The sequence below is a fragment of the Phlebotomus papatasi genome, chromosome 3, assembly GCF_024763615.1.
Source record: "Phlebotomus papatasi isolate M1 chromosome 3, Ppap_2.1, whole genome shotgun sequence".
NCBI classification, from domain to species: domain Eukaryota; kingdom Metazoa; phylum Arthropoda; class Insecta; order Diptera; family Psychodidae; genus Phlebotomus; species Phlebotomus papatasi.
This window is the reverse complement of record NC_077224.1, coordinates 55,593,373-55,620,893: the sequence shown is the minus strand read 5'-3', so window position 1 is coordinate 55,620,893 and position 27,521 is coordinate 55,593,373. Positions and strand designations below refer to the sequence as shown.

At 34.9% G+C, this 27,521-nt stretch overlaps 2 protein-coding genes across 2 annotated transcripts in view; one reads left to right on the top strand and one right to left on the bottom strand.

Annotated features, from left to right (window-relative positions):
- The first annotated feature begins 1,923 nt into the window (after positions 1-1,923).
- On the top strand, positions 1,924-7,055 carry LOC129805776 (excitatory amino acid transporter 2-like). The gene is made up of 2 exons (XM_055853914.1): positions 1,924-2,928; positions 6,369-7,055. Exons 1-2 carry the CDS (start codon positions 2,024-2,026, stop codon positions 6,586-6,588), a joined length of 1,125 nt encoding a protein of 374 aa, XP_055709889.1. The 5' UTR covers positions 1,924-2,023; the 3' UTR covers positions 6,589-7,055.
- LOC129806726 (protein dachsous) overlaps positions 6,848-27,521 on the bottom strand; it is a 113,353-nt gene continuing 92,679 nt past the window's right edge. The window contains exons 11-14 of the mRNA XM_055855498.1: positions 21,179-22,305; positions 16,766-17,074; positions 13,675-13,975; positions 6,848-10,529 (exon numbers count right to left, since the gene is read on the bottom strand). Coding sequence (XP_055711473.1) covers positions 7,772-10,529; positions 13,675-13,975; positions 16,766-17,074; positions 21,179-22,305 — 4,495 coding nt within the window. The 3' untranslated portion in view covers positions 6,848-7,771. The remainder of the gene's footprint in view (positions 10,530-13,674; positions 13,976-16,765; positions 17,075-21,178; positions 22,306-27,521) is intronic.

The following is a 27,521-nucleotide window of genomic DNA, read 5'->3' as shown; positions in this document are numbered from 1 at the left end:
AGCTGCAGATTTTCCGCCAATTAGGTAGAGCTTAGACGAGGAGCTCCAGTGAACTATTCGTTCGTCAGCCATTTTGTAATGCTTTTATAATAAGTTGTTTCTTTGTCTTCCAAAAAAGATCGCGAAAAACAGCTCGTTTTTATATTTCTAATTAGGGAAACCCTCTAAAGTGAATCCTGAGGCAAAATGTAATAAAGCGAATGTTTTGTTTTTTGAAGAGCTTTCTGAACTTTGCAATTAACAAAATCCTATAGGAAATTTACTACACCGAGAAAACTACGATGGTAACATTTACCATCCTAGTTTTCTCTATCTACCTACCTTCTATCTATCTAGAATTTACTATCCTATGGATAGTAAATTCTAATTGCCGGATGGTAAATTCTAATATCCGTATAGTAGATTTTACTATCCGGATATTAGATTTTACTAGCCGGATGGTAAATTTTATTGGCCGGATATTAGAATGAAAAATTTCTTGAAATTAATCTTTTTATCTATTTTAATTAACTTTTGGCCATTGCTTGAGGGCTTAGGGCCCTTCCTGGTTGATAAAGCGTGTCCACTATTAAATTTGAATAAATTTTTTTTATCAGTCTGTCACAATTTTGCAATTTTGTGACGATGGAGAACTATTTTTTTGTTCACATTGAAGTGTCGTTCATTAGCTTTGTTTTAGAGGTATTCCCATCTAATTATATTTATTAATTAGTGAGAAATTAAACAAAAATGGAGAAAAGGCGAAAAGCCATAGTTGACACGCATCTTCAAAATCTATATCTCGCGTATTCGCAAATAGAAAGAATGACTGCAAAATCGCGTGAGACTGTCCGGAACGTCATTTTACGATTCAAGGTAAACAAAATTATTGCTCAAAAACCAATATGTTAGTAAGAATAGAGGAATTTAGCTAAAGATAAGATAAAGATAAAGAAAAGATAAACTACACAAATTCCCTTAGGATTATTTTTTTTGATTTCAAAGCTAGTTGGAAGGATGTTTTATATCTATAAATGAAGAATTTTTCAAGGGTAGATTGGAATTGAATAAAATAAATGAAGCTTTCTTACTTATAAATAAGTCTTTAACATAGAATCGCTAATATTTAATTTTGACACTATATATTTTAATTAAATCTTTAAGTGATCTTTATCTCAAAATTGAGGGACTTACATATCTCAAATTTTTACAAAAAATATTTTAAAGTATTGTATTCTTTCAGTACAATTAGTAAATTAATATGCTGTTATGTAGTTTGTTGCATTTTCGAATTATTTAAAAAAGAACAAGGTGATTGCTGGTGATTTGATGTCAACTATCGATTGCGAAAAATTAAAATGGTAACTTCATGTTTTGTAGGTAATAGATATAGGTATTAATCAAGAGTTACATTATCCTGAATGTTAAATGTTCTGCGGTAAGGTAAAAGACGATATATATTCAATCTAACAGATATACGATACTATCAATTCGATAGTGTCAATAAGTCATCATTCCCCTTCTTTTTATTAATTTTCCACGGTTACAATAAGGATATTTGAAATATTTTCTTAACCTTGGAAAACTTGTAGATTTATAGAAGGCATTGAGAAAAATTATAACTGTAGAATTCTATTTTGGTTTCGAGCTAAGAATAGTTCTTATGGAAGGTATTTCAACTAGAATCAAGACAATTGCTATTGCAAGCTTTAACCTGGGATTCTTTATCAACTTTTGTTTTTTTTTTGATTAGATGAGAATTGTATACGAAAATATAGCCAAAGGAATTTCTTATGTTCCAGAAATAAGTAACTTCGTATTGTGGAAAAAGTGAAGTCATCTGATTGCCTTATCATGCTTAATATTCATTTTCCCGGCGACTGATAAGATGATGACTTAGAGATGTTGTGACGCTATAAATCAAGATCTCATCCCTCACTTATCAGTCCCAATAGAGATTCTGCAAATCACAGGAGAGGAGATAAATTGGTTAGTTGCAGTCAAAGATTCACAGTGAGTGGAAGTTCAGTTGAAGACAGTGGAAATGGTTGAGATTGAGGAAGGCAAGAAGTCATGGATCAGGAGGAATCTTATGTTAGTGTTGACTCTGGTTGGTGTAGTTACTGGAGTTTTGCTCGGATTCTCTCTAAAAGCTCTTCACTTAAATCCTGATTACATCATGTTAATCTCATATCCTGGGGAGCTCTTCATGCGCTTCTTAAAGATGATTATTTTACCGTTGCTGATTTCTTGCTTGATCTATGGAACTGCAAGTTTAAACATTGCAGCTAATGGGAAGATTGCTGTGAGGACTCTTGTCTACTTTGTGTGTAGTTCAGTAATTGCTATAAGTATTGGCCTGTGCCTGGTAGTTATCATACGACCAGGAGTAGACAGCACAGCCACTGTAATCGTCAGTGAGCCAAGAAAACCTGCTGCTAATCCACAAGTGAAACTCTTGGACACTTTTCTCGATCTCGGACGCAACCTATTTCCAGACAATCTCTTCAGAGCCACATTCCAACAGACGTACACTGCTCAGGAATCTCAGAGATCTCTCAAATTTCGAGATGGTACTAATAGTATGGGAATTGTATTCTTCTGTCTTCTACTAGGAGGAATTTTGGGTACTCTTGGAGAGCGTGGAAAGACTACCATTGCCTTTTTTCAAGGAACTCTTGAAGCTACAATGAAGATTGTTCGTGGAGGAATGTGGATGGCTCCAATTGGAGTTTGTAGTATTATAGCGGGAAAGATTCTAGAAGTGGAAAATCTCAGCATAGTTTTAGCTCAGTTAGGAAAGTTCATTTTAACAACTTGTATCGGGGAAGCTATCTATCAGCTTATCGTTCTTCAAGCATACTACTATGTCATCATCAGGAAGAATCCTTTCAAGTTTTACATCCAACTTTTCGATCCTGTGATCGCAGGATTTGCTACTTGTTCAACGTAAGTAAATCTCATACTAGTCTTTTAATATTAGTTTTAAGGATGCTTTTGTTATTGCAGACAGAATGTTTAGATAAGTACTTTGTACCAATTGAATTTTACTACAAACGGGACTGAAAATATGGTAAATCTCATTTTTTGTAAAAAGGGAATTAATTGATTAAAAGAGATGGAAAAACGTCCCAACTTTGCAGAATGGTCGAACCGGTCGAACTCACAAGATAGTGCTAATGCTAACCGTGAATTATCTTTTTGGATGTTTTGGTTTTTTTTTTTTTGGGTGTAATATCGGTTTATTAACGATTAAGGGCAGAATCACATTGACAGTAAAATGCTCACCGTCACCGTCAAAGCCCTCACCGTATTTCGTTGATTTACGCATTTTCATTGTAATTTTTACGCAAATTCTCAATTATCGTGTTACATTATCTCATACTCGGTGGCACTAGGTGAAAATAATATAAGAAAATTGAAGAAATAAAACGAAAATGCGTTAAACGGTGAGCAAAAAAACTGTACGAAAAACTGTAGCAAAAAAATCCTACAGTTTTTCTTATTGCTTACCGTTTATCGCATTTTCGCTTTTTTTATTCAATTTTCTTATACTATTTTCACCTAGTGCCACCGAGTATGAGACAAGGTAATATCGTAATGGAAAATTTGCGTAAGAATTGCAATAAAAATGCGTAAATCAACGAAATACGGTGAGGGCTTTGACGGTGACGGTGAGCATTTTACTGTCAATGTGATTCTGCCCTAAATTCATTCACAAATCGAACTAGAAATTGGGATGAAAACTGTGCATTTCAACATGTTTTTGACATTAATAACGCAACAAAGGGATATTCAAGATAAATAAATAGAATAAATCAATTACGATTACTCGACTAACTCATTAGCGATTGGGACTGTTACAGCCAGATAAGAAATGCCAAGACCTTTCCAAAGAATCTAAATTTAACCAGATCTGTTAAAAATAAGCCCTTCAAAGTGATTGACCTCAATAATTCAAAATGGTGATTTTTCCAGTTATGTTTAGACGAAATGTTCGCCTGGCTACCCCTAAAACGTATCCGAAAATCATTGAAAAAGCTTGAACCAATTTTGAGAAAAACCAAGAATCAATGGTTTTGGAAGAGGTAGAAAAAGGGGAAAAAGAAAAAAGACCGTCCGACTATTTATTTACGGACGGGTTATCGAAGACCGAAAGTCTATATCTTACTGTTTAACCTTTAGCTCACGAAAAAATTTAAGATCAAGTAAAAATATGATTTCCAAAAAAAAATCAATTATTGCCTATTCATGACCGATGAAGAGCTGTACAGCCGGATTCGAAATTTCAATACCTTTCCAAAAAAGACAAATTAAACAAAAAAAAACATGATTTTGGAGGGGTAGCAGGGGGCATTAGATGAAAAAGGAAAAAAATCGTCTGGAGATAACCATTTTTTATTAAGGGTCACTGAAGATCGGAAGTTGGTACTTTTTACCGTTTAAGCTCTAGGGCGGTGACAATTTGAAAAAAAAAAAACGGATTATGTACCTATTCTCTTTTTGAATTTGAGCAGTAAAATTGAAAACTAATATTTCTAATGTAAAAATTTAGAAACTAAGAAGTTGAAAGCATAGAACAACTATCATTTCTATGAGAAAAAACGGGGGTGCGATTAACTTTTTTTCCTCACTTTAACACTTTTTAGGTGTAAAAATATATCAACATTTTTTAATGTTAATTTTACACCTTTTAAGGGTAAAAATAACATTTAAAAGGGTAACTTTAACCCATAATACACATTAAAAGCATAATAATTTACACCGATTTCGGATCAATACTGCAGTGCAAAATTAACATTTCCAGAATATCATTTAAACTTTTTCGGATTTCTCTCACTCTCTGTGTATAAATCGGATTCTAAAAAAAAATTAAGTAACGTTTATAAAAGTGCCTTGATCAAATAGTTTTCGTGATTTTTTTGTGAGAGTAGAAGATTGGTCTTTTAGAACGTAAAGACTAAAATCAAAAATAAAACAAATAAAAATAATCAAATGTAGTTTTTCCTACATTGCAAATCTGAAATTAGTATTTAAAAATTACTTTTTTATCACAACAAAATTGAACAATATTTAACATTTTCTTGAACATCATGCTTTTGATAGGGGAAGGTTGCCTTTGATAAGAGACTTTCTACATTGAGAATTATAATACTCTGTGGTGTGATACTTCGGCGTTGAAACGGGATCTAGAAGGCCCGAAATCCCCGAAATACTTCTGGTTCATTCACGAATATAGTCCATTGCTGGTTGAACCATTGCAGGTTAATGGCACACCAATTGTGAACTATGCCAAGCAGGGGGGTGACATTAGCTCTGAAAAATGCCGCCAGTTTTAGTGTAATTTTTTCCTGTTTTTGTACACATTTCACGAGATATCTTCAAAACTACGTAGGTTGCTAATTCGGGGTTTTCGGTTGTCTCATCGTTATTAAATTGTCTTTATTTTATATTAGTAATTTTTGCTAATTCATTCTACAATGGCAGAAAACAGCTAATAAACTCAAAAGTTTTTACAGCGCGCTAGAAACATATGGGAAACATAGAAAATGTCATGCCCCTGATGCCAAGTCCTAGAAGCCAAGATTAAATAATATTCGAAAGCTAACGCGTTCGGAAGCTAACTACTACCCCTATTGTTTTTAGGATTGAAATATTTGCCATTTAGGACAGAATCACATTGACAGTGCAAATGCTCACCGTCATCGTCAAAGCCTCACCGTTTTTTCTTAATTTACGTACATATTTTCATTGCAATTCTTACGCAAATTCTCAGTTACTGTATTGACTTATCTTATACTCTGTGGCACTAGATGAAAATAATATAAATAAATTGAAGGAATAAAACGAAAATGTGGCAAACGGTAAGCAAAAAAACTGCACGAGTAACCGTACAGTTTTTTTTGCTCACCGTTTAACGCATTTTCGTTTTATTTCTTCAATTTTCTTATATTATTTTCATCTAGTGCCACAGAGTATAAGATATTATAATACGGTAATTGAGAATTTGCGTAAGAATTGCAATAAAAATGCGTAAATTAAAGAAAAACGGTGAGCATCTGACTGTCAATGTGATTCTGCTCTTAGTTTTGCTTAGTTTCTTAAATTGAAATAAGTAGAACATTCTATGAACTTCCTCCAATGTTCGAGTTATTTGCAAGCCACTTCATGATAAGATAAAGAACCAGAAAGAGAAAGTCAATGTTCAAAATAAGCCCTGATTAAATAAGAAAACCTCACTAAATCCTAAATTAAACATAATCTGAAGCTTTGGAAAAATACACAAAATTTATTCTTTTGAATAAATATTGTTAAAGAGATTACTAACATTTATTGTGAAATTCTTTTAGGAATGATGAAATTAACACTTTTTGATCTTCTATTTTTAGCGTTGCTACACTTCCCATAACAATGAGAACTCTGAATGATGTTGTGAAAATCAATCCTCGTATCACGAGGTTTGTCCTACCTCTGGCATGTTCTATGAATACCGATGGGGCTGCAATGTTCATGGTGATCTCTTCGGCTTTCCTGGCTCAGATGCAGGGTATTGAACTGGGACTTGGAGAATTGATAACTCTATTGGTCATCACACGATCCTATCTCTAGCTATTGGAAGTGTCCCTAGTGGAGCTGTTGTGCTAGTTGTCGTAATTCTATCAACAATAGATGTTCCTGCAGATCAGATAACCATTTTGTTTACGGTTGAATGGTTCCTGGATAGAGTACGCACTACCAACAACATCCTGACGGATTGCTATGCATCAGCAATTGTTGAACATTTGTCCAGGAAGGAGTTGGAGAAGCAAGAATCAGAAGAACAAGAAACAATGCTGCAGACAGTTGCCGTTGACAAAACACCATTAAGTTAATTTTACAATTTTATTTTCATTTCAACTACACTTTTTTCCCCGGGATTTCTGTCTTTAACAAAAGTTTATTCACATTTTTTTTCTATTTTATTTTTTCAAAGCAATTTTCGTTTTTTGTGTAATTCAGAGAGAGTCAACTACTGGCCGTGATTTCAAATGAAGACACTTATTTGCCGATTGAAATAGATCTCATCTCTGCTTTAATTTTTTTCTTTTATTTTGTTTCAAAACTGCTAAAATCCCGCTCATTTAATTGGAATTACAATTGATTAATACATCTCCGGAGTATCTTCTTTACACCAACACAAACTTTCGCTGAATTAACAATACTTGGGAGTGAAATTTACAAAGATTATGGCGTTTCAAATACGCTTTACACAGTCTTATTTCAGTTCTACAATTTATTTATTTTAATTTTATTTTAATTTTTTTTACAAATATTCCCTTTCAGATAATACTCAATTAAGTTACTCGATTGAAGATATCTTCAACAATTCCTTAGATGTTTCTATATACAATACAAATTAATTTGAATCCTAGTTTGTTTTGGGGAGGGAGGACCTAATTAACTTAAACACTTAGTGAAGGCACATTGTTATTTACACACCTAAAAAGACTATGACCATTTTTGTTTTTTAGTATTTTTGCTTTAACTAAACACTTATGGGCTTAGGGTTTTCAACTGACTAATAAATAAAGTTACATTGTATGTCACTCTGCAATTTGTTCCTATACACTGGTCCTGCTCTAGCATGACCCTTGCCCATCGATTATTCTAAGATCCTATCTAAATTCTTACACAAACTTGACACAGATCTTGCTGAAACACAAGACTTATAATTTGGGGAGAGAATAACTCCCTGGCGTCTAATTCGGGAACACAGCCTATTACGGTGTTTGGGAAACACTCACCGGGTAAATCAGATCCGTACCCTCATCTCCGGATCGAGTGTCTTCCTCTGAATTGGCTGTGGTTGATGTCGCGGCAGGGAGACCATGTGATGTGATGTTGAGAGTCCCGAATTGACATGGGGTGAGATGCTGGGTGATCTCGTGGCCAAGGGACTCAAGGACGGCGAGAAGCTCGGAGACATGGCTGAGGATGTACTAAATCCACCTCCGGGAGCATCATGACTGATCGGTGACCTTGGCAGGAGATACTGATGTGCCGTCAATGCTGAATGGTGTCCAGGACCTCGATTTGGAAGTACTGGCATGGCATTGATAGTTCTAGGTGCCACATTGGTCAACAGTGGAGGCGGAATGTGCTTAACTGCATGCTGAAGGGAACCTTTACTCTTAGCACTGCTTGCTCCACTATTCCCACTGTGCACAGACAGTGTGTCATCTTTCAGCCTAGCAATTTCACTGAATACATGCGCTAATGGCTGATACTGAGGTCCCCAGTCTAGCAAATAATCCCAGTTGTAGCTACCCGTGAGTTCTTCCTCACTATGTACAATTGAACTCAGGGACCCATTCATACTCGGCCCGGTATTTCCACCACCTACAACTGGCCCATCTCCAAAGCCTCCCATTACCATCACGTGGTCTACGGCTGCTCCTATACTTCCAGCAGTTGTTGCAGCTTCGTCAGCACTGCTAGCCCTGTCACTTCCTCCAGCAACATCATTGAGCTTAGCATAGATGAGGTTCGTGATATCAGACTCTCCTCCAGGTTCCTCATCGAACATATTGTGGAGACTGTCAATGGGCAAGGTATGATGGAGAATGGCATCCTTAGCACTTCCCGGACCTATACTTTCCGAGCAGTGTCTTGAAGACGTTGAACCTGCCCCAGTTGTCCCTGGATTATCGACAATTCCTAACCTTGCCAGGTATTCTTGGGTATTTTGCACTGAGATTCCTGACAATCTCCCATCATCATTGCCCCTGTGCAGGCCTGTATCTCTCTGCAGTGGACCTTCGTTGATCATTCTAATCTCCTCATCTTCACCATCATCTCCATCCTCTGCACTTCCTCTGCCACTGGAACCAGACTGTTCAGAACCCGATAGTTCAGATGTTGTTGGGGCCCCGGAATTCGAACTGCCAGTATGGGGCCCATAAGGGGGTATCTCGTCATATTTCGGTGGAGCAAACTGTCCAGTACCACTGACTCCACTTGCATTGCCCCTAATCGGGATGGTGTCAAAAGCCGATGGGTCAACGTATGAATTGCTATTCCCAACGGTTTCTGCACTCAAACTGGGTTTGGTTACTTGCTTATGCCTTCTATTGCGCATATGAAGAAAGACAAATACTGCTGCAAATGATAGAATCACCAGGATCAGAGAGATTAGAAGCCCAAGAGCCCAATCAGCCAAACCACTGCTTCCTGAGCCAGAACCAGAACCTGTTGCTGAGGCAATATTCGTTCCAGGATCACCTAATGGATCCAGAGCAATTTCCACAACTGTCATATTGGTCAGTGAACCCTGCCTACCGGAACTGGCTGTGACCACTAAACTGATATCTCGTCCGGCTTCCAGTGTAGCAGCAGCATTATCCAGTTTTTTCTTCACCATTACTGCCCCGGTTGTCCTGTTCATTTTGAAATAGGGATGTTGAGTGGAGAGTTGATAAACAACCCGTCCATCTGGACCTTTATCCCTGTCAGTAGCCGTTACATGACCAACAACATATCCAACAGGAAGATGCCCAGAAGATGGAGTTGCCAGAACAAATCGATAAGTTCGCTCTGTGAATTGAGGACTGAATTCATCTCGACTCTCAATCATCACCCTTACTCTAACACTCGCAGTTTTTCCTCCAATATCCCGGGCTTTTATCGTAAAAGTATACCGATTCTTTTGTTCATAGTCAAACACAGCATTAGTATTGACTACCCCGGTTTCTGGGTCTACTTTAAACAGTTTCCATGATTCATCAACATCAGAGTATCCAGATGCAGCTGATGAAACAATTGTGTAGTTCATTTGACCAAAGACACCCTTATCCATGTCTGTTGCTCTTGCTGTAAAAACTGATACCCCTACTGGTTCGTTCTCTCCGACAAACTCAAGATATTCAGATACCGGGAACTTGGGTTCATTGTCATTCTCGTCTGTTAGTTGAATATGGAAGGGCTGAAGACTGCACATGGGTTTTGTTGCACTATCACAAGCCCGTATGACTAAATTGAATTCTGAATCCCCAGAATCATAATCCAATTCATTGTTGACAAATAGAACACCAGATACCAAATCTATGGTAAACATTCCCGAATCATTTCCACTTGTAATGTCATAGACAACTTCTGAGTTGGGAGAACTCTCGAGGTCTGCATCGAGAGCCTGAATTTTTGCAATTGAATGCCTGAGGGTTGCAGCTTCGCTAATAGTTGCTTCGTAAGTCGCAGCCTGGAACAACGGAGCATTGTCATTGGCATCATCGACTGTTATGAAGACATTGATGGCTGTAGAATTGTCATCTTTCCTGGTTGGCATTCCCCTCTCACTCATCATGAGTCTCAAATGGTACAGATCCGTAACTTCCCGATCTAGGGACTTTACAGTTATGATTGTTGCTCCAGGATTTGTAATCTCGAAAGTTCCATTATCATTTCCGGACACAATTTCAAGATTCATAAGACTCTGAGCTTCGGTCTCGAGGAGGTCAGGCGGTGAAAGCCGAATGACTACTGAACCTCGAGGGATGTCTTCTTTAATAGTCGCTCTGTTAGAAAAAAAAGGATTGTTAAACAACTGCTCAATGCACTTGATAAAACAATTTTGATATTTTTTTGTAATATACGGGTTTCTGATCTAAGGTTTTTGTCGTAGACACACTTACGATTTTAGGCTAGAGACGGCTTAACCCTTTAAGGACGATTGGAACACCGGTGTCCCATAAAGAAAATAATTTTTCCTGACTACCCAAAGTTAATTTTTTCTTATGTCTACACATAATTGTAAAGTAGAAGGTTGAAGGAATCTAGAATATTTTTAGCAAGTCTCTAGCTATTTACTATGTAGTAAATATTTAAGCTCAAATATGGCGAATTTTAAAATTTTAAAATTCATTATTGATTTTATTTATTTTTTATACTTCTAATTTTATTTTAAGCAAAAACCTTTTGGCAATAAAAAATACAATACTCATACATAATATTTTTCATTAAAGCGAAAAATATTATTCATTGGTATTGTCAGACAAATTACTTAAATTTTTAAGTAATAGAAAAAACAAGAAGAAACATAGAAGCACAAAATACACCGAATCAGACTCTGTTAGACTTTCCAAGGTTAGATGTAATACTTGTCATTGATTATGCTTCTCAGTTTAATTTTTATTGTTGATTTTCAGTCCGTAAAACGTGTCTCGTCGTTAAAGGGTTAATGTAATTTTAAACCGTCTCTAGGCTTAAATCGAGAAACGACTTAGTTAAACTTTAACTTTAGGGAATTTAGTCAAAGCATTATTTTGATTATAATTACGTTCAGCCGTCTCTCGGCTAAAGCCGTAAGTGTGTCTAGGGCATTAATCAACTTAACTACTCTAATTTTCTAAATTTTCTAATTAAAAGAAGCAATTAATTTGTTAGATTCCAAAGTACTACTAAAATTGTTTTCCATTTAGGATTTTGAGACATTCAGGACTTGAGCAAAACCTATAGGGGAAAGTACTCTCCCTTTGAACGTTCATACCTTCGAATATTGTGAATTTCTTTTGGTTTTTCTAAAAAGCTCACACATTTAGGGACAGTGAAACACGGTATTGACCTTTGGCTCCTTTCTCCTTTTAATTTCCTAAGCCGACGTTTCGGAGGGGTTTTCCTCCTTCTTCAGGTATAGAAATTTTGGGGAAAAAATTGTCACAAAAATCGTTACACTGAGCACAAAGTTGTCCTTTGTTGGATGTTGTTGGAGAAATTGTCTCTCGTGCAAAGTCCGAACTGTGCTCAGTGTAACGATATTTGTGACAATTTTTTCCCCAAAATTTCTATACCTGAAGAAGGAGGAAAACCCCTCCGAAACGTCGGCTTAGGAAATTAAAAGGAGAAAGGAGCCAAAGGTCAATACCGTGTTTCACTGTCCCTCATACTCAGTTTACTGGCCGAAAACTATCTAGCTTACACATTTATATCAAATATTAGTTAGCTTATTATCAATTACGAGTCTCTTCCAAAGATAGAGGGCCTAGTGATGCGTTTTTATGCTTTTATAAGAAAAAATTGAAAATGGGCTCAAAGCTACATTTTAATATAGAATTTTACATGTATTTTTTTTCCTATTTAAAATTATTTTTGGAAAAACGTGACTAGTGTAAATGATAAAGGGTTAATTAAGGTTAATTATCGTCAACATAGTTTTTCTCGAGAAGGATACCATTTTTGTGGGTGGTGGATAACTTGCAAAATCACCCATACCTTGCCTTTGCATTTAAGAATTTCATGCCTTCGAATGCTTATCTAGTAACACTACCACCATTTAATATGTCATAATGTTATTCCACAATCTCACATTTTTATATGTTTTGCTTCACATTGCGCTCGAAAAATCCTCAAGGATTCTAGTAGTAAAGCAAATAAATTCACCGTCACTGCTGACCAAATGCATCGTATATAATGTACTTACTTAAAAGTAGGATTATTCTTGTATCGTGAGGAAAATAGCAAATTTTGTAGCTTTATTTTCATTTCACCCCAATCGGAATGGTGATAGTGTAATGTGCTGTCTTTTTGAGAGTCTGGAAATGATGGTCCGATGAAGATGTTTAAAAGTCTTCAAATCGGTACGTGGCTAGAGTTATTTCATTGCTCACCATGGTGATCTTGCAGGATCACACAAAGGCAAGACATTTGGATTGATATGATTTAAGAAACAATTTCCAAAATGTTGTTTTTATTTGTTTCCGGAAACAAAATAACCTCAGTTTATTGACTTCAAAATGGCATGAAGTATCACCCTTCTCTTTTTACAGTCGTATTTTAGGCTTGACATATCGATAATATGGCTTTTCCAACAATTTATTCCTACTGGAATAGCAGTATTTCAGAAAAATTGGGAAAGATTCTTTTTGTCAGCGTTTTTCTCTGTAGTAATAGTTTCAGTGAGTGTATTAGACCTAAGTCTAATGAATAATAGATTGTTTAGTGTTTCGATAGAAATATTTTCCGAGAAAATTCTAGATTCAAAGGCATGTACCGTCACATACGAAGGCAAAAATTGTACCATGCCTTGAACCAAATCGACGTAGTAGTTTTATTTACCTCATAAAAAGAAACTAAGGGATTTTGAATGGTAAATGATATAATCATGGGATCTCAATTAGCTAAAGATTTTTTCGGTGTAATGAAAATTGGGATTCATTTTCGACTTTCCCAGAAAAAAAATTCATCAAGTTTGAACTTCATATTTGTGGTCCAACCTAGAGTACTTTCCCCTAGTCTTAAAACAGCTTCAGATTGACCTTTGCTTTTATTGTCTAGGCTATACTGTGTTTTTTCTACTTAGGTGACTATAGATGATAACTGAATATTATAAACCAAATAAAATAATCAAAATAATAGCAATTTACTACATGATGATTGATGAAATCTACAACAATGCGACTAAGAAATCAACTGTTGATTAGGATTTAGGGGTAGTTGATTTATAAAATTTACAAAAAAATAACTAAATAATCAACTGATGATAGCGATCCATTGATAGTTGATTTGTGAAAAGTATAACAAATTAAGTATATTAACAATTATTGAAAAGAATATTTCAACTGTTGATTTACAAGATATGCATCAAATCAACTAAACAATCAACTGTTAATATTAATATACCAAGTTAAGATTTTGATGTTAAGGTTCAATATTATCTCAACTAACCTGTATTGATTCTGCATAAACTGCGGTTTTGCGTGAGAATTGGAATTGACGTGGATGCGGACAGTTGTTGTAGTCATTAGGGGTACATTTCCTGAATCCGTAGCTGCAACTGTGAGTTGGATATCTTCTCTCAAAGGCTTAGGGATGCGTGAGGTGTTAGCATAGAGAATTCCTGAAGATTCCCCAATCCTGAAGCCAGATATTGGTTTAACAATGGAGTATCTGATCTTAGCGTTGACCTCACTGTCTGCATCTGTGGCGTTAACCGTGAGTATTTCCAATTCGGCATTGTTGACTTCGTCTGCAAAAGAATGATCACCAATTGAGGATGACATGTTTGGATGTGAGATATCGCTGGAGACAGTCCATGAGTTGATTGGACTTTTGTGGTATGGATTGGGGAGGGAGGCAAAAAGACGAAGAATTTATTGATGAATGTGATCATGTGTGATCAAGGTCTCGTGTCAAATTACACATTGGTCTGCCTCTCCTAGGTATGCATACAGGCGAGAAGAGGGCAAAAAGACAATAGTGGCAGTTGGATTTGATTGACTTGGCAGGGTCATTTGAATGATTAACACTCAAGCATCTGCATATCTCTCACCGCGTGGAATTGTTTCAACCACAATTCACCACAATTTATACCGGTCTTCGTAGGGTCTCAAATAAAAACAAAAAATAAAATGATATTTAAAAAAAGAAAAATCATTGAAAAGAAATAGAGTCTCTTGGTAAGAAGCAAAAAGTCGAGACAGGGAGAAACTAATCGTCAGTGACACCATACGATCGCGTCCATTGTAACTGTCACTACCATTTAGAGATTCCATACCCTTGGTCGTCGAACAATCAAAAGACGAAAATACAATTGCACATAATGTGAGAGAATAAATGAATCCCTACAATAAATGCAAGACGATTGCTTAAGAATCAAACTCATGCAGTTTCTCATCTTGTCCACATTTTATGCATCCACCAGCAGTTTTCCCTGGCAAAAACATGCGCAATGTAATTTAATTCCAAACAACCCATCTCATTCTTAAAGGTGGAGAATTGCACTTTGGATTTCACCATCTAGTGTGATTTTTCATGAATTGCCCAGACTCGCACCTCCAGATCACCATCCATTTGACTCAATAAGATGAGCCACTTTATGTCATTAATACCCTTCTTTGTTGTCTTGTCAACCATTATTAATGTTCCTTTTTTTCTACTATTTGTCTCGCTTTTTTTTCAATTTAATTTAGGGTAAATGTCCTAATTCAAAACCATTTCCAGACGCTTTAACTTTGACAGAAGGTTCAACACATTAAGTTCATATTTTTTCTGAAGAAAATTACATAAATTTACTATTTGACTCTTCTAGAATGTTACTGTTTAGTGAAAATTCTTTAGATATAATTTGAAAACTTCTTAAATACAAGAAAAATACGAGAGTGTAAAATGCTTCTATTGGAAATAAATTAATGCAAATGGAGACAAGGGAAAGTTTCTAATTGGAGACAAACAGTTTAAGTGAAACCGCGACGAAAGGCTTCCAGGTGCAGGATTTGTTCTTATTCCTGGTTTTTTCTCCTTTCCCATCTAAAACAATAAGAAAATCTCTCCAACAAAAATCATATTTCCGGGGTTTCCTATTGAAGCATTTGCAGACACTTCAGAAAAAACCCTCTTTGTTCACGAAATAGGTAATTATTTCATTTGAAAACTTCACGTACCGTTAAAAATAAAGATTAGCACTTAATTTGATTAAAATTATCCAGAAATATGACATAAATGTTAAACAAAACAATAGTGTTTTTCATTGGAAAACATGGTCGATCGATGAAAAATGCAATGGTGAAAAGGCACACTTTTAATTTTTCTGAGAAATTAACAAATTAAAATTAGTGAATATGAATGGACTTTTGTTTTATTTCGAGCAAAATTAACTAAATAATGAAACTTAGGTATAGAAAATTTATAAATATAATAATTTAGTACTGTATTTATCATGAAAACAGTGACGTTTCCATTTGGAGCAGCGAAAAATTTCCATTTGAAGCAGGTTTTGAATTAGCTTAATTTACCGTACTGGTCTCTATCAAGTGAAAAATTTGGATTTTTTTTTAATATTCTAAGTATTTCTTTTCATTATTTTTTAAACAGTTTAAAATTCATGAATGAGTAAAAAGTTGACTCGTTCTTAGGATTCAAAAATTTTAAAGAGAGAGCACAAATTGCTTTTATTTTGCTGCCTTAATGGTCTCTGCATAATATGAAAACTTTCTGTTAATATTTGGTTAATTAAAGAAATTTTTATAGTTTTTCAGAACATCCTTTTGTTTGATAAATCGTATAAATATTGTATAAAATCGACTTATAAAACTGTAAAAATTTGAATCTGCTAGTAGATTTTAGTGTAAGTCCACTGAAATAATTAAAATTTACAAAAAAAAAAAAAATTCTACCTATTAGGGTAAGTGTGCCAAATTTCGGCATAGTTGCATGCAAACGCCAAAGTCTCAAGTTTGAAATGTAATATTTTAAATACAAATTGATTTTTTTATACCTTCTACTTAAGGAGTGTTGCTTAGAACCTTGTAGATAGTTTATCGTCTTTATTTACTTTAAAATCATTCTTAATACATTTTAAAATGAATAAAAATGTAAACAGAGCTTTGGTACCCTATTTCGGCCACCTTCATTCTTATAGTTCCTTGCCCTTCGGGAATTCTTCCAATGCCTTTTTCACGTCATCTCGTTTGTCGAAGCTACATTTTTGTTATTCTTAATATTATATTCTTAATTCTTGTATAACCTCTACAGAATGTAAAAACTAAGAATTCATGAAAATTCGAGGAACAAAAAAGGTGGACGAAATTCCAAGCTGGCCGGAATTTGGCACACTTACCCTATTTGTTTTTGAAATTCATCTATTGGTCGTTGGTAAGTAAGGAAGGTGTCTTGATCATCGTTTGTCTTTTATAGAATTGGTGGCAAGAGTCACCACGAGATTTGTCAATTTCAGCACGATTGTGGAAGAATAAGGAAACTACAATTGGCACAGATCTATGGCAAGAATGTTGCAATAAAATATTTTATATCAACTTACCAGGCAATATAGTGTGATAGGCTGGCTGCTGGAAGATGGGCGCATTGTCATTCTGATCAGTGACACGAATCGTGAGGGTTGTTTGAGCCAGGTGTGATGTGTCGGATGCACTGATCTTCAATTGGTACTCCTGTCGTGTTTCATAGTCCAGCCTCTGGCGCAGGATCACTTTGCCACTGAATCTGTCGATGGCAAAAATGCTGGTGGCATCGGGATCGGAAGCTTCGTCCACAAAGGTGTAAGTCAGTGCGGGATTGGTGTCTACATCATTGGCCGTGATGGACGTCAAGACTGTACCCAATTCAATTCCTGGGCACCCCAAAGAAGAAATACAAACAAACCACGATCAATTTGTGAGTCAGAGTAGAAGAAATTGTGTATTAACATGCCAGGAGGATGTAAGAAGGCAATAATGTAGCCATAAATCACGGAAACGTCCATAAACTCATACACCTCGACACTGTCCCACCCGCAGAAATCGAAGGATCATCGAGCACCAACGATATCATCTACCCCAGGCCCTGCCTCTTCCTCTACCCAAATACACAAGCTCGCGAGGTGATCGCGCCTGTAAACGCTGTAATTGCGAATTGACCCGTGACCCATGAAAAAATTCATCATAACACCGCAAATATTTATGTGTATAATTTCTTCCTCTTGCACTGCACACATGACTTTTATATGCAAAAATTCACCTCATTGTATATTGGGCTCTTTTGGTCCAATACAATGTTACAATGTCCGACAAAATATATTATACCATGTGTGGGATGCGCTTTTGGTTAAATACCCATCAATAAGCCAATATATAGAGATATGTTTCGGATGATGTTAAGGATTGAGAGACAAAGAGTCAGACTCTATATCTCTTAATTTATGTTTCCCAACAACGCTCCTTTATAGTTATCTAATAGGAATACAATATAATTGTTGAATACCAAGTTTAATGAGCTTGAGCTTACTTAATTTGCAAGCCATAATTGTTAGCATGACGAATTAAATACTTAATGTTACAGAGCGTCTGGTTAATTGTGACGTTCTTAAAGAAAATATGCAGGTGTCAATGTATAATAACAGTCCCATATTTTTAAATTATGCTTCATTTTTATTTGAAAATGAAAAAAAAGTTTACAGCGGCAAAATCAATTCAGAAATGAAGGTCATCTAGAGCAGAAATCTTTTTCAAAAGTCATTATTAACTGATTATGCTATAATTTTTTACTATCCTACAATTCAAATCGCCATTTTCGGTCGAGCTCATAACCATTGGGCGGATGTTTTGAATATTCCTGATTCGAAGTTTGCCTAAATTTCAAAATCATAAGTGACATAATAACTTGACAGTATCCACTGTAGATGTCGATTCTAAAAACTTAAAATGATAGCTGCACTTTTTGTAGCTAATAAGAATTCATCAAGTCACATTCATTTAAGAATGGTACAACAAATGATCCAATAATATTTTAAAAAAATCCGTCATTCACTAAATCTACAAGATACAGGGGTGGAATGGTAACTTTTCGACACTATCGAATCGATAGTATCGATAAATCTGTATCTGTTAGATTAAGTGAATAATGACTTTTTACGGATTGTTGGGCCATTCATTGCAAGATTCTTAAAAGAATGATACTGTTGATAAATACCTATATTAGTTACAGGAAGTGCAGCTATCGTTTAAATTCCGCAGAATTGACTGTCGATACCATAGAAAATAAGTTATCATGTCACCCCAGATTTATCGAAACTATCGATTCGGTAGTATCGAAAAGTTATTATTTTACCCCAGGGGTGACATGATGACTTATTTTCGATACTATTCACTATCGATTCTGAAATATTTAAACGATAGCTGTACTTTCTGTGATCAACAGAAAGTACAGCTATCACAGATAGCTGTACTTTCACAGATCTTACTTTTACACACAGATCTTACTTTTTCACAGAGCTGTACTTTTACAGATCAACAGATATTTATCAACAGCCACATTCTTTTAAGAATGTCACAATGAATGGTTCGGCACTGCGCAAAAAGTCGACAATCACTTAATCTAACAGATATAGATTTATCGACACTATCGATTTGATAGTATCGAAAAGTTATTATTTCACCCTAGATTTCTTCTTCTGACCGGAATGCTTTTAGTGCATTACATTTCAAATTTAGAGAGATACATTTTCAAAAATGAATAGAAACCCATGTGAGGTCCTTTTAGATTATGGGATTTTGTGCTCAGTAGGTAAAAGATAAACGAACAGATTGAAAATAAATTCCGGGAAAAAAGATTCAATTACCAATTGACCAATTGAATACATGTCTGTACCAGTGTTAGATTTTTAAGGAATATATCAAAGGTTTAACTTGCAATCCTACACCATCATAAAATATAGGAAGTTAGTGTCAGCGACATTTCAGAATGAATTAAAGGACTGACTATAAAGTATGATTTTTTTTATTATAGGAAACACTTCATTTAAGTGAATTTACAGCCTATAGATTATTAAGTTAAGTCAAAACAAGGATTTATAGACTTTTTACGAATCTCTTTTTTTCACCTTTTACGACGATTCTGAGACTATTATTTCCTTCTTTATACTGGTAGGGAAATCCGTATTAAGTTCTCGTTTTACTACGATCGACGACGGCTTAAAACAGAATTTGCGTCAATCCGTTGAAATGGTGAAAACCACATAAGATATAAAGGAAGGCTTTTAAGTCTTCGCACACTCTAGCCCTAAGTAAAGTCCTAGGCACGTGTTGTGTAGTGAAATGAGAAACCTTATATAAATTTCCAAAACGTCTTAAGAGGTGAAAATAATAATATTTTTAAAAGATCTTCAGACATCTCTTGACTTTTCTTTTGAAAAAAAATTGAAAAGGTTAGATCACCGAAAATCCGATATCCATTTGGGATATATACATATTTAGAATCGGCGTAATTTTGTTTATTAAACGCACGTGAGAAAAAGAAACATTTATAAGCCCATTAAAAATTATTTTAAACAAAAATTATCGTAAGTGCCCTTAATTAATAAAAAATTATCAGAATTTGTCGTAACTTCCATTTTTGGGGAAGTTACGACAAATTTTCATACAAAATTTGCTCTAATCAGCATTTGCCGTATCTTCTTTCGCTCACTTGCGTGGCTTGTAATTTGCAGCAAAAATGTAAAATTTCTCAATAAAACGATCACAAACTCTTCCAAATATCCAAAGACAGTACGAATAATGCAACATTAAATCATTTTAATTCGATATTTGTGAGAAAAAAGTGAGGAAAAATCCCTGCCCATCTGTCATTAATTCAAAACAAAACAAGCGACGTGGCGCACAAAATTTATTAAATAAAATTTATGAAATAAAAGCTTTTAGGGACAGGGGCCACAGTTTAATTGACTAATTTAGTGAAATAAAGGCACTCATTATCACTAGAGTAATTAAAATTGATATAATGTGTTTTTGAAAATTGTCGTAACTTCCAAGATCTCCATACATTAGAAGTTACGGCTTTATAAACGATGCAAGTTACGATAAAATATTATTGTGTTTCTTCTAACATATATCTCAATATCTCAGCTTTTAAATCATTTTATGAAGATTTTTTCAAGTTAACTTACAGTTTATTAGTGCCACTTTTATTATTTTGACTCAAAAGTATCGCATTCGGGGATCATTTTAAAGAAAAATAATGTTGAACTGAAAATTTCGTCTCCTGAAAAGTTGTCAAAAGAAAGTTACGACAAATGCTGATTTAACTGACGATATCTATAATAATATTGATCTTTAGAAAAAGAAGCAAAATTTAGAAAGGAATTACAATACCTAATAGAAAAGCAAACTTATCCATATCACCAGTATTTTTTTAATATTTAAAACAATTAGCTAATTAATTTTCAATTTAAGTTAATTGCTTAAACGTGTAACAGAAATATGACCAAAGTGATTATAGATGAGACAAAAAATAGAACATATTTTCCGTAAGAATAAACTTATAGAATCTCAAGCAACACAAAATTCAAAATAACGATCTGATGAAAAAAAGGGCAAAAAAAGTCTCATAATTCATAAATAAATTTGGTGAACAACCGGTTGAAGAAAATTGCCCGAACGATAAAATAAGAAAACCGACATGGAGTCATTGAAAGTGTACAACAAATTCTCGTCATTTTCTTCCTTTTGCTCATTCTTACCCTGAGAGAGTGGTATGGATGGTAATAAATAAATAAATTATGATTAATTTTATTTTAAAGTATTCTCCGGGTGCTTCGGAAACCGCGTTTTGCCTTTCAGTTTTAATTAAACTAAGCCACAATGTGGTGATCCCTCTTTGGGTGAGAATTGAGCTCAACTCAAATGGAGTTTGCGCATCTCTTTGAGTCATAGCTATATATACATCGAAACGGGAAACTCACCTTCGCTCACACTGATGATACTGTGAGGTGGAAATGTGGGTTGATTGTCATTCACATCAACGATGTGCACCTGAATTGTCGTTGTTCCGGTCATCTGTGGAACACCTTCGTCCGTTGCAATCACTTTCAACCGATACATGTCTCTAATCTCACGATCCAGCACGATATTTGTCTTTACGATTCCACTAAAAGCCGGCTCAATGATGAAGGCATTGTCGTGATTGCCATCAACAATGTGGTAGAGGATCCGTGAGTTGGATCCTTGATCGGCATCATAGGCTGATACTTGCATAACAAAAGTACCCTTGTTGTTTCCCTCCCACACTGCAGCTGAGTACTGATGCTGCGTAAACCTTGGGGCGTTGTCGTTCTCATCAACAAGTAGTACCCTAACTTCGCAGTACCCATACAGGACTGGGTTTCCCTCAGTTCTCGCCACTGCAATCAACTTCAAACCTTTGGGATATCTTTCAAAATCCAACCGATCTGCATTGTGGATTTTAATTTCGTCCGTTGCGGCATCAATTGTAAAGGCCCCATCTTCATTACCACTCCCTATACTATAGATAATTCTCTGACGACGACCATCACTCCGAACAGCATTCAACTGGACAACAGACTGCCCTGAAACTCCATTTTCTGGCAACCTCACTACATAAGTATCATTTTGGAAGCGCAAGTGAGGAGTTCCTGGTGGGATATCTCCAACTTGCAGCTCAATCAATCCAATGGCAGTCTGAGGGGGATTACCTTTGTCCCGAGCAATAACTTCCAGATGCAGAAGCTTTCCGTTTTCACTCGCTAGACTCTGGGTAGCGCTCAGTGAGCCCGTATTTGGATTTATTCTGAACTTGCCATTGGTTGAATCATTGATGAGACTATACACGATCTCACCATTAGTTCCCTGATCTTCGTCCGTTGCAGAGACTTGCAGTAGAGTCTGACCCGGTTGTACCAGGGCTGCAACGTGACCCTTAAAAGGATACTTCTCGAATACGGGCTTATTGTCATTGACGTCATCGATTATGATCTGAACGGGAACCTTTTGGGATCTTGCATCGTACTTCCCACCATCTGTAGCCACAACCATGAAGTTGTATACATTTTCTTTTTCACGATCAAAAAGCCTGGAATTTAGCAAAAAATAAAAAAAAGAAAACAGGTTATTCAAGTGGTTCAAGGACTTGGAATTTCTCTAATTTTGATACACCAGCAGGTTTTCTGATATAATTGGGACAACAAGAGATCAAGCAATGATTTAAAGTGAATTGAGTGTTCAAGAGGTTGAACTGATCGATCAAATTCTATATTAAAATTCATGTCTGTTGCAATTAATCCAATCACTCTTGGCCTATTAATTTGCACAATTGGTGCGGCCTCTGTTTGCTCATACCAAGAGAAATTTCAATTATTTCTCAATTTTTCCACCCATCGCCCAAGTGATCGTGATCGTGCAAGATCAACAATCTTCCTCCACTTAAGATCAAATTTTTTTGGATCAGTTTGTTTATGATAAGTTGTCTGGCATGGAAATGTGGAAGAATCAATAATTCCTTTAAAGAGTTCAACAGTCTTGTTCAATGTGGTCAGTGTTTGACCACCATTTGGAAGACAATAATATACCCAAGATGGTATTTTTCCCTCTCTCATGGGTCTTTTAATGGGTTTTTACAACAGTTTGCAACAAAATAACTACAATTTTGCGAGTGTGCTGAAATATAAAAGAAAAGAAGCCAGATTGCATTTTTAGAGACGTGCTATTGAAATGGAATTTCTTTCCAGACAATCTAATCACGAGCCTTTCTTCTTCTTTTTTTTTGTAGTTTTATTCCTTTGCAGTAGAACCTAAAACACCCCTTCTCGAAAGGATATCAAATGACTTAGTGCTGCACATAAAATTCTCATAAAGGATGATAGTTAAACGATCATTCTCTGAGATGGTGATATGGTAGAATAATTGAAAAAATAAGCAATCTTTTGTATAAAGGCTTTCCCCTTCCCCCTGCTTCTTATACAAGACTGATATGATGACTAATGACCTTTCAGTGTTGAGAGACTAACTGAAATATAACGACATCAATTAAATGTTTTAAGTTATTCTTCACTGTGCGACAAGATAGGACAAGAATAGTGGCAATTTCTTGGCAGAAGACACATGGCTTGAATACCGTCCACCAACCAATTGATGGTACAACAAATAAACACTTATTTATGCAACCATTTAAAAGGTTGTAAAAAGATGATCGTATTTATATAATACTTCAATATGCTATCAGCACACATAAAATTGTATAGTCCATCTCACTTTCACATACGTGTATTCCCAACTATTTCGCACAAATCAAATAGTTTCACGATCAGCAACATGAGATGGCATATCATTCACCTATATGGTTCAGGTACTAAACACAGTGCTACATAGTATGTAAATTGCTCTGCATTCTGAATACTATGTTGAACTATTAAATACTTTATGGGGATATAAGTATCTCGGGAAACCCCTCCATATCTGTCAAGCACGATTTACATTAAAGTTATCTTGGGAGGGATAATTGTTAATAAAAGAAGTTTGGAGAATTCAATAAAAAATGTAACGAGTATATTGATTTGTAACACGTATGATTATAACCTGAGATTGTAGTAGAACTGTTGAGCCTAAAGGAGTTAGAGGGACAAATGCCGTCCTGACGAAGACTCTTCTAAGTAAACTGTACCCATCCTACCGCAAAGGCGCGTACGAATCGGTTTCTTAGTCAGCCTTACTGTGTTATCACACTTGCACATTAAAATTTTAATATGATTCACATTAATTGTCGCTGGTGAGAGTCCAAATGTGTAATTTGTGTGTTAGAATTATTTTAAATTCAAAATTTGATCTATTTGTTGATAAAAAGGTAGACTTGGCCCGCAAAATTTGATATAAATTGATTTATAGCATTAATGCGAAAAATTAATGCGATTATCTCTTTAATTTTTTCTTGTGAAAAATATTTATGCTTTAGGTAAATTTAAACTTATTTTTGCAGGCCAAGTCCACTTCTTTATCAATAAATAGAAAAACTCCAAATAATAAGTGACTTAAAGACACAAATAAGATATATGGACCCTCACAAGCGACAATTAATGTGAATCACATTAAAATGTTAATGTGCAAGTGTGATAACGCCGTAATCGTGAAGCTGAGAAGAAGCTCGATTCGTGAGGAATAAGAAATAGGGGTTATATTCCGAGAGGTTGGCGATGGAGTGCACTCCAGTATATTCCGGTGTGAGTACTTTATATTGCTACAAGACAGAGTTTACTACCGTTTTGTTCCAAAGATTTGTAAGCAACGCTTAAGCGGTCTTCGGACTAAAGGTTTAACCCAGTTCTCGTAGATCTCAAAATCCTAAATAGCGTGCAATTTAATTGCTTTTTGAGAGCCTAGGTTATTTATCTTTTATATTCCAATTCTAAGTTAAATTTTCCCAAAATATCATGATTGATAAGAAATTAGAGCAGTTAAGCCATTTGTCTAGCCATAGGTCTGAAGCCCGTATTAGACAACGGCGGACGCTAAAATAATTTGGATCCAAATTATTATGGAAATAACTTGATAATGTATAGACAATAATAATAAAAAAATAAAGGAATAAATATAAAAAATAAGTTATAAGATGTAAAATTAAAAATAATTAAAATAAAAAATAAAATAAATAATATAACTCATATAACTTGATCAAAATTAATATCTCGTAAAAAATATCTTTAAAGCAGAACTCAAATTTCAATATTTTTTGAACTGTTTCTTGCTCGAAAATTTTAAAATGGTGGGTACTTAAAGAGTCAATTCAACTCAAAAAAAAGATGTCATCTTTCTGACAGTTTAACCATAAGTAATTAATGGAAATATTTTTTAGGTCACGGTATTCCATTTCTTCCAGGATTAAAGATAAAAAAGATAAATTTAATGATATGTGAGAAAGAATGTTGAGTTTAAGATTTTTTGAATTTAAAAAAGCAAAATTGTTCAAATTAGTTAATTTTTCTAATTATTTTTCTTACAAACCCAAAAAGTGGCGGAATTGATTCAATGATACTTCTGAAATATATTTGACAATTTATAAACTTAAATTTTCGTTTCTAAAATCAACTTTGAGGGTTTCAAAAATTGATCTAAGTAAATTTCTACAATCACTCCGGAAATTTCTAAATTAAGTACATAATAATTGTATTTTTTAAATCAATCCGAAAAGTTTCAGGAATTTCTAAAATATATCCGAGAATTTCTAAAAAATTCTATATCGTTTTGAAAAAAACGACACAAGAAGATTTTTAGAATTGTTCCAACAGAATTAATAAACCCCAACCGAAAATTTTTAAACTAGTATGAAGAAAATATCCTTTTTACAGACAAATCTCGATTCTTACTACCTTATTAGACTTATCATTGGCTGTCTTAGAGGACTTTTACAACTAAACCACTAATTTATTTGTTAAAGAAAGAAGCAACTATAAATTAAGCTAATCGATTCATTGTAATGCCTTTTAAAGCAGAGCATTAAATATAAAATGTACTAATGAAATTTATAAAACCAATTCAATGTACAGGGCGGAGGCATCCAAAAACCCGAAAACCAAAATCCCGACAACAAAAATCACGAAAGAGCCAAAATCCCGTATGTTCAAAATCCTGAAAAGTTATAAATTATATGGAGGATAATGTGTAGAATACTTTCCCAAGACACAGAAATTTCCTTTTGCCTCCAGCAAGCGCGAGTGCAATCGTGGAAAGAGCTATGCCACTTTTAAGAATTTGGAATTTTGGCTTTCAGGATTTTGGCCCATTCAGGATTTTGGCTATCGGGATTTTGGCGTTCGGGTTTTGCCTTTTGGGATTTTGGCGTTCGGGTTTTGCCTTTTGGGATTTTGGCTTTCGGGTTTTGGCTTTTGGGATTTTGACCTGGACCACTGCATGGACAAGTGATAAACGAATTTAGTGTTTGACTTCTTCTCCTTTATATCGTCTATTGCCGATATTTTGAAGGTCGTTACCTCCTTTTTTAAGTCTATAAAATATTAATCTACAAAAATATGGACTTTTTGGGTGATTATTCTTTTTAAAGCTTGTAGAAATATGTTTTGTAGACTTTAGATTAGAAAAAAAACTCTACGAAACGTTCGATTAATGAGAAAAGAAGAAGAAACCAAGATAACCAATGTGCGTTAGTATTTTTTTCAGTCGGTACATCCAATCTACTATTGAGTTGAAAATCATCAGAAACTTATTCCATTTCATATACAATTGGTTTGTCTATAAAATTTCAGTTAGAGCCATTCTGAGACTCTTAAATAGGAAATGTAAGTTTTATAAATAATTCACAACTTTTACTTATATTTTATGAATTAGACACATTTGCAAATGGGATTGAACCTTCGATCTGAAGCCCGCATTGCATTCTTAGTGGTATCAATAAATTTCATTTGAATCCATGTCATACAATTAAGGCAAAACCTCTTTTAGTTCGCACAGAATTACTTTCGTATTGCAGATATGATCTCTTAAAGAAATCTTCTCATAATTTTAAATTAAAATCGGGTCATGTAATCCAAATCCGTTTACCTGAAGTGTTTCAAATTAATTTTAAATTATGCTTAATGAAGAGATAATCCCAAAAATTGTTAATTTTAGGTTATTTTAAAAAGGCTATTCGGCATGTTTAGAATTTATGTTAACTTCTTTACTAAATCCAGTCTTGAGGCAGACGATCGGCATTTTCATCTGTAAAAGATTTTCTCCTGAGAATCCCATAAAACCATGTTTAATCGCTCTTTCGCCGTAGGAGTTTCACCTGTTTCAGCAAATACCTAAGCATTGTCCACGTTAATATTAACGAACAATTCAGTGCTCATACAAAAGGTGAAAAATGTCTTAGATGACAAATTGTTGCATTTAAATAATAATAAAGAAGCAAGGATGTACTTATTTGTCTCTTTGAGTTTCTATGTGACATTTTGGAGTACGTTAGTTGTGTATTTATCAGGCTTAATCACATGTGACTTCATAGGCTAAATAGAGTTCCATCCGGAGGTTTTGCTCTGAAGATCAGGGTGGTTGGAGGCTGCAAATAGCAAATACCATGGAAGTCTTTGTGCTCATACTTGGCGACTAATTGTTTGTTGTGATGAAAGTGACATGCAACATAAAATTGGCTTGTTTATCTGATGAAGGGACTCCTCTTGAATGGAGGAGTGGATTCTGACAATATTTATATGCAAAAAAGGCCCAATGATAGTCCTCATTGTTCAACGCCACATTTTTTTGAGCATTCCGCCAACATCAGGGAGTTGCAAGAGAAGTTGG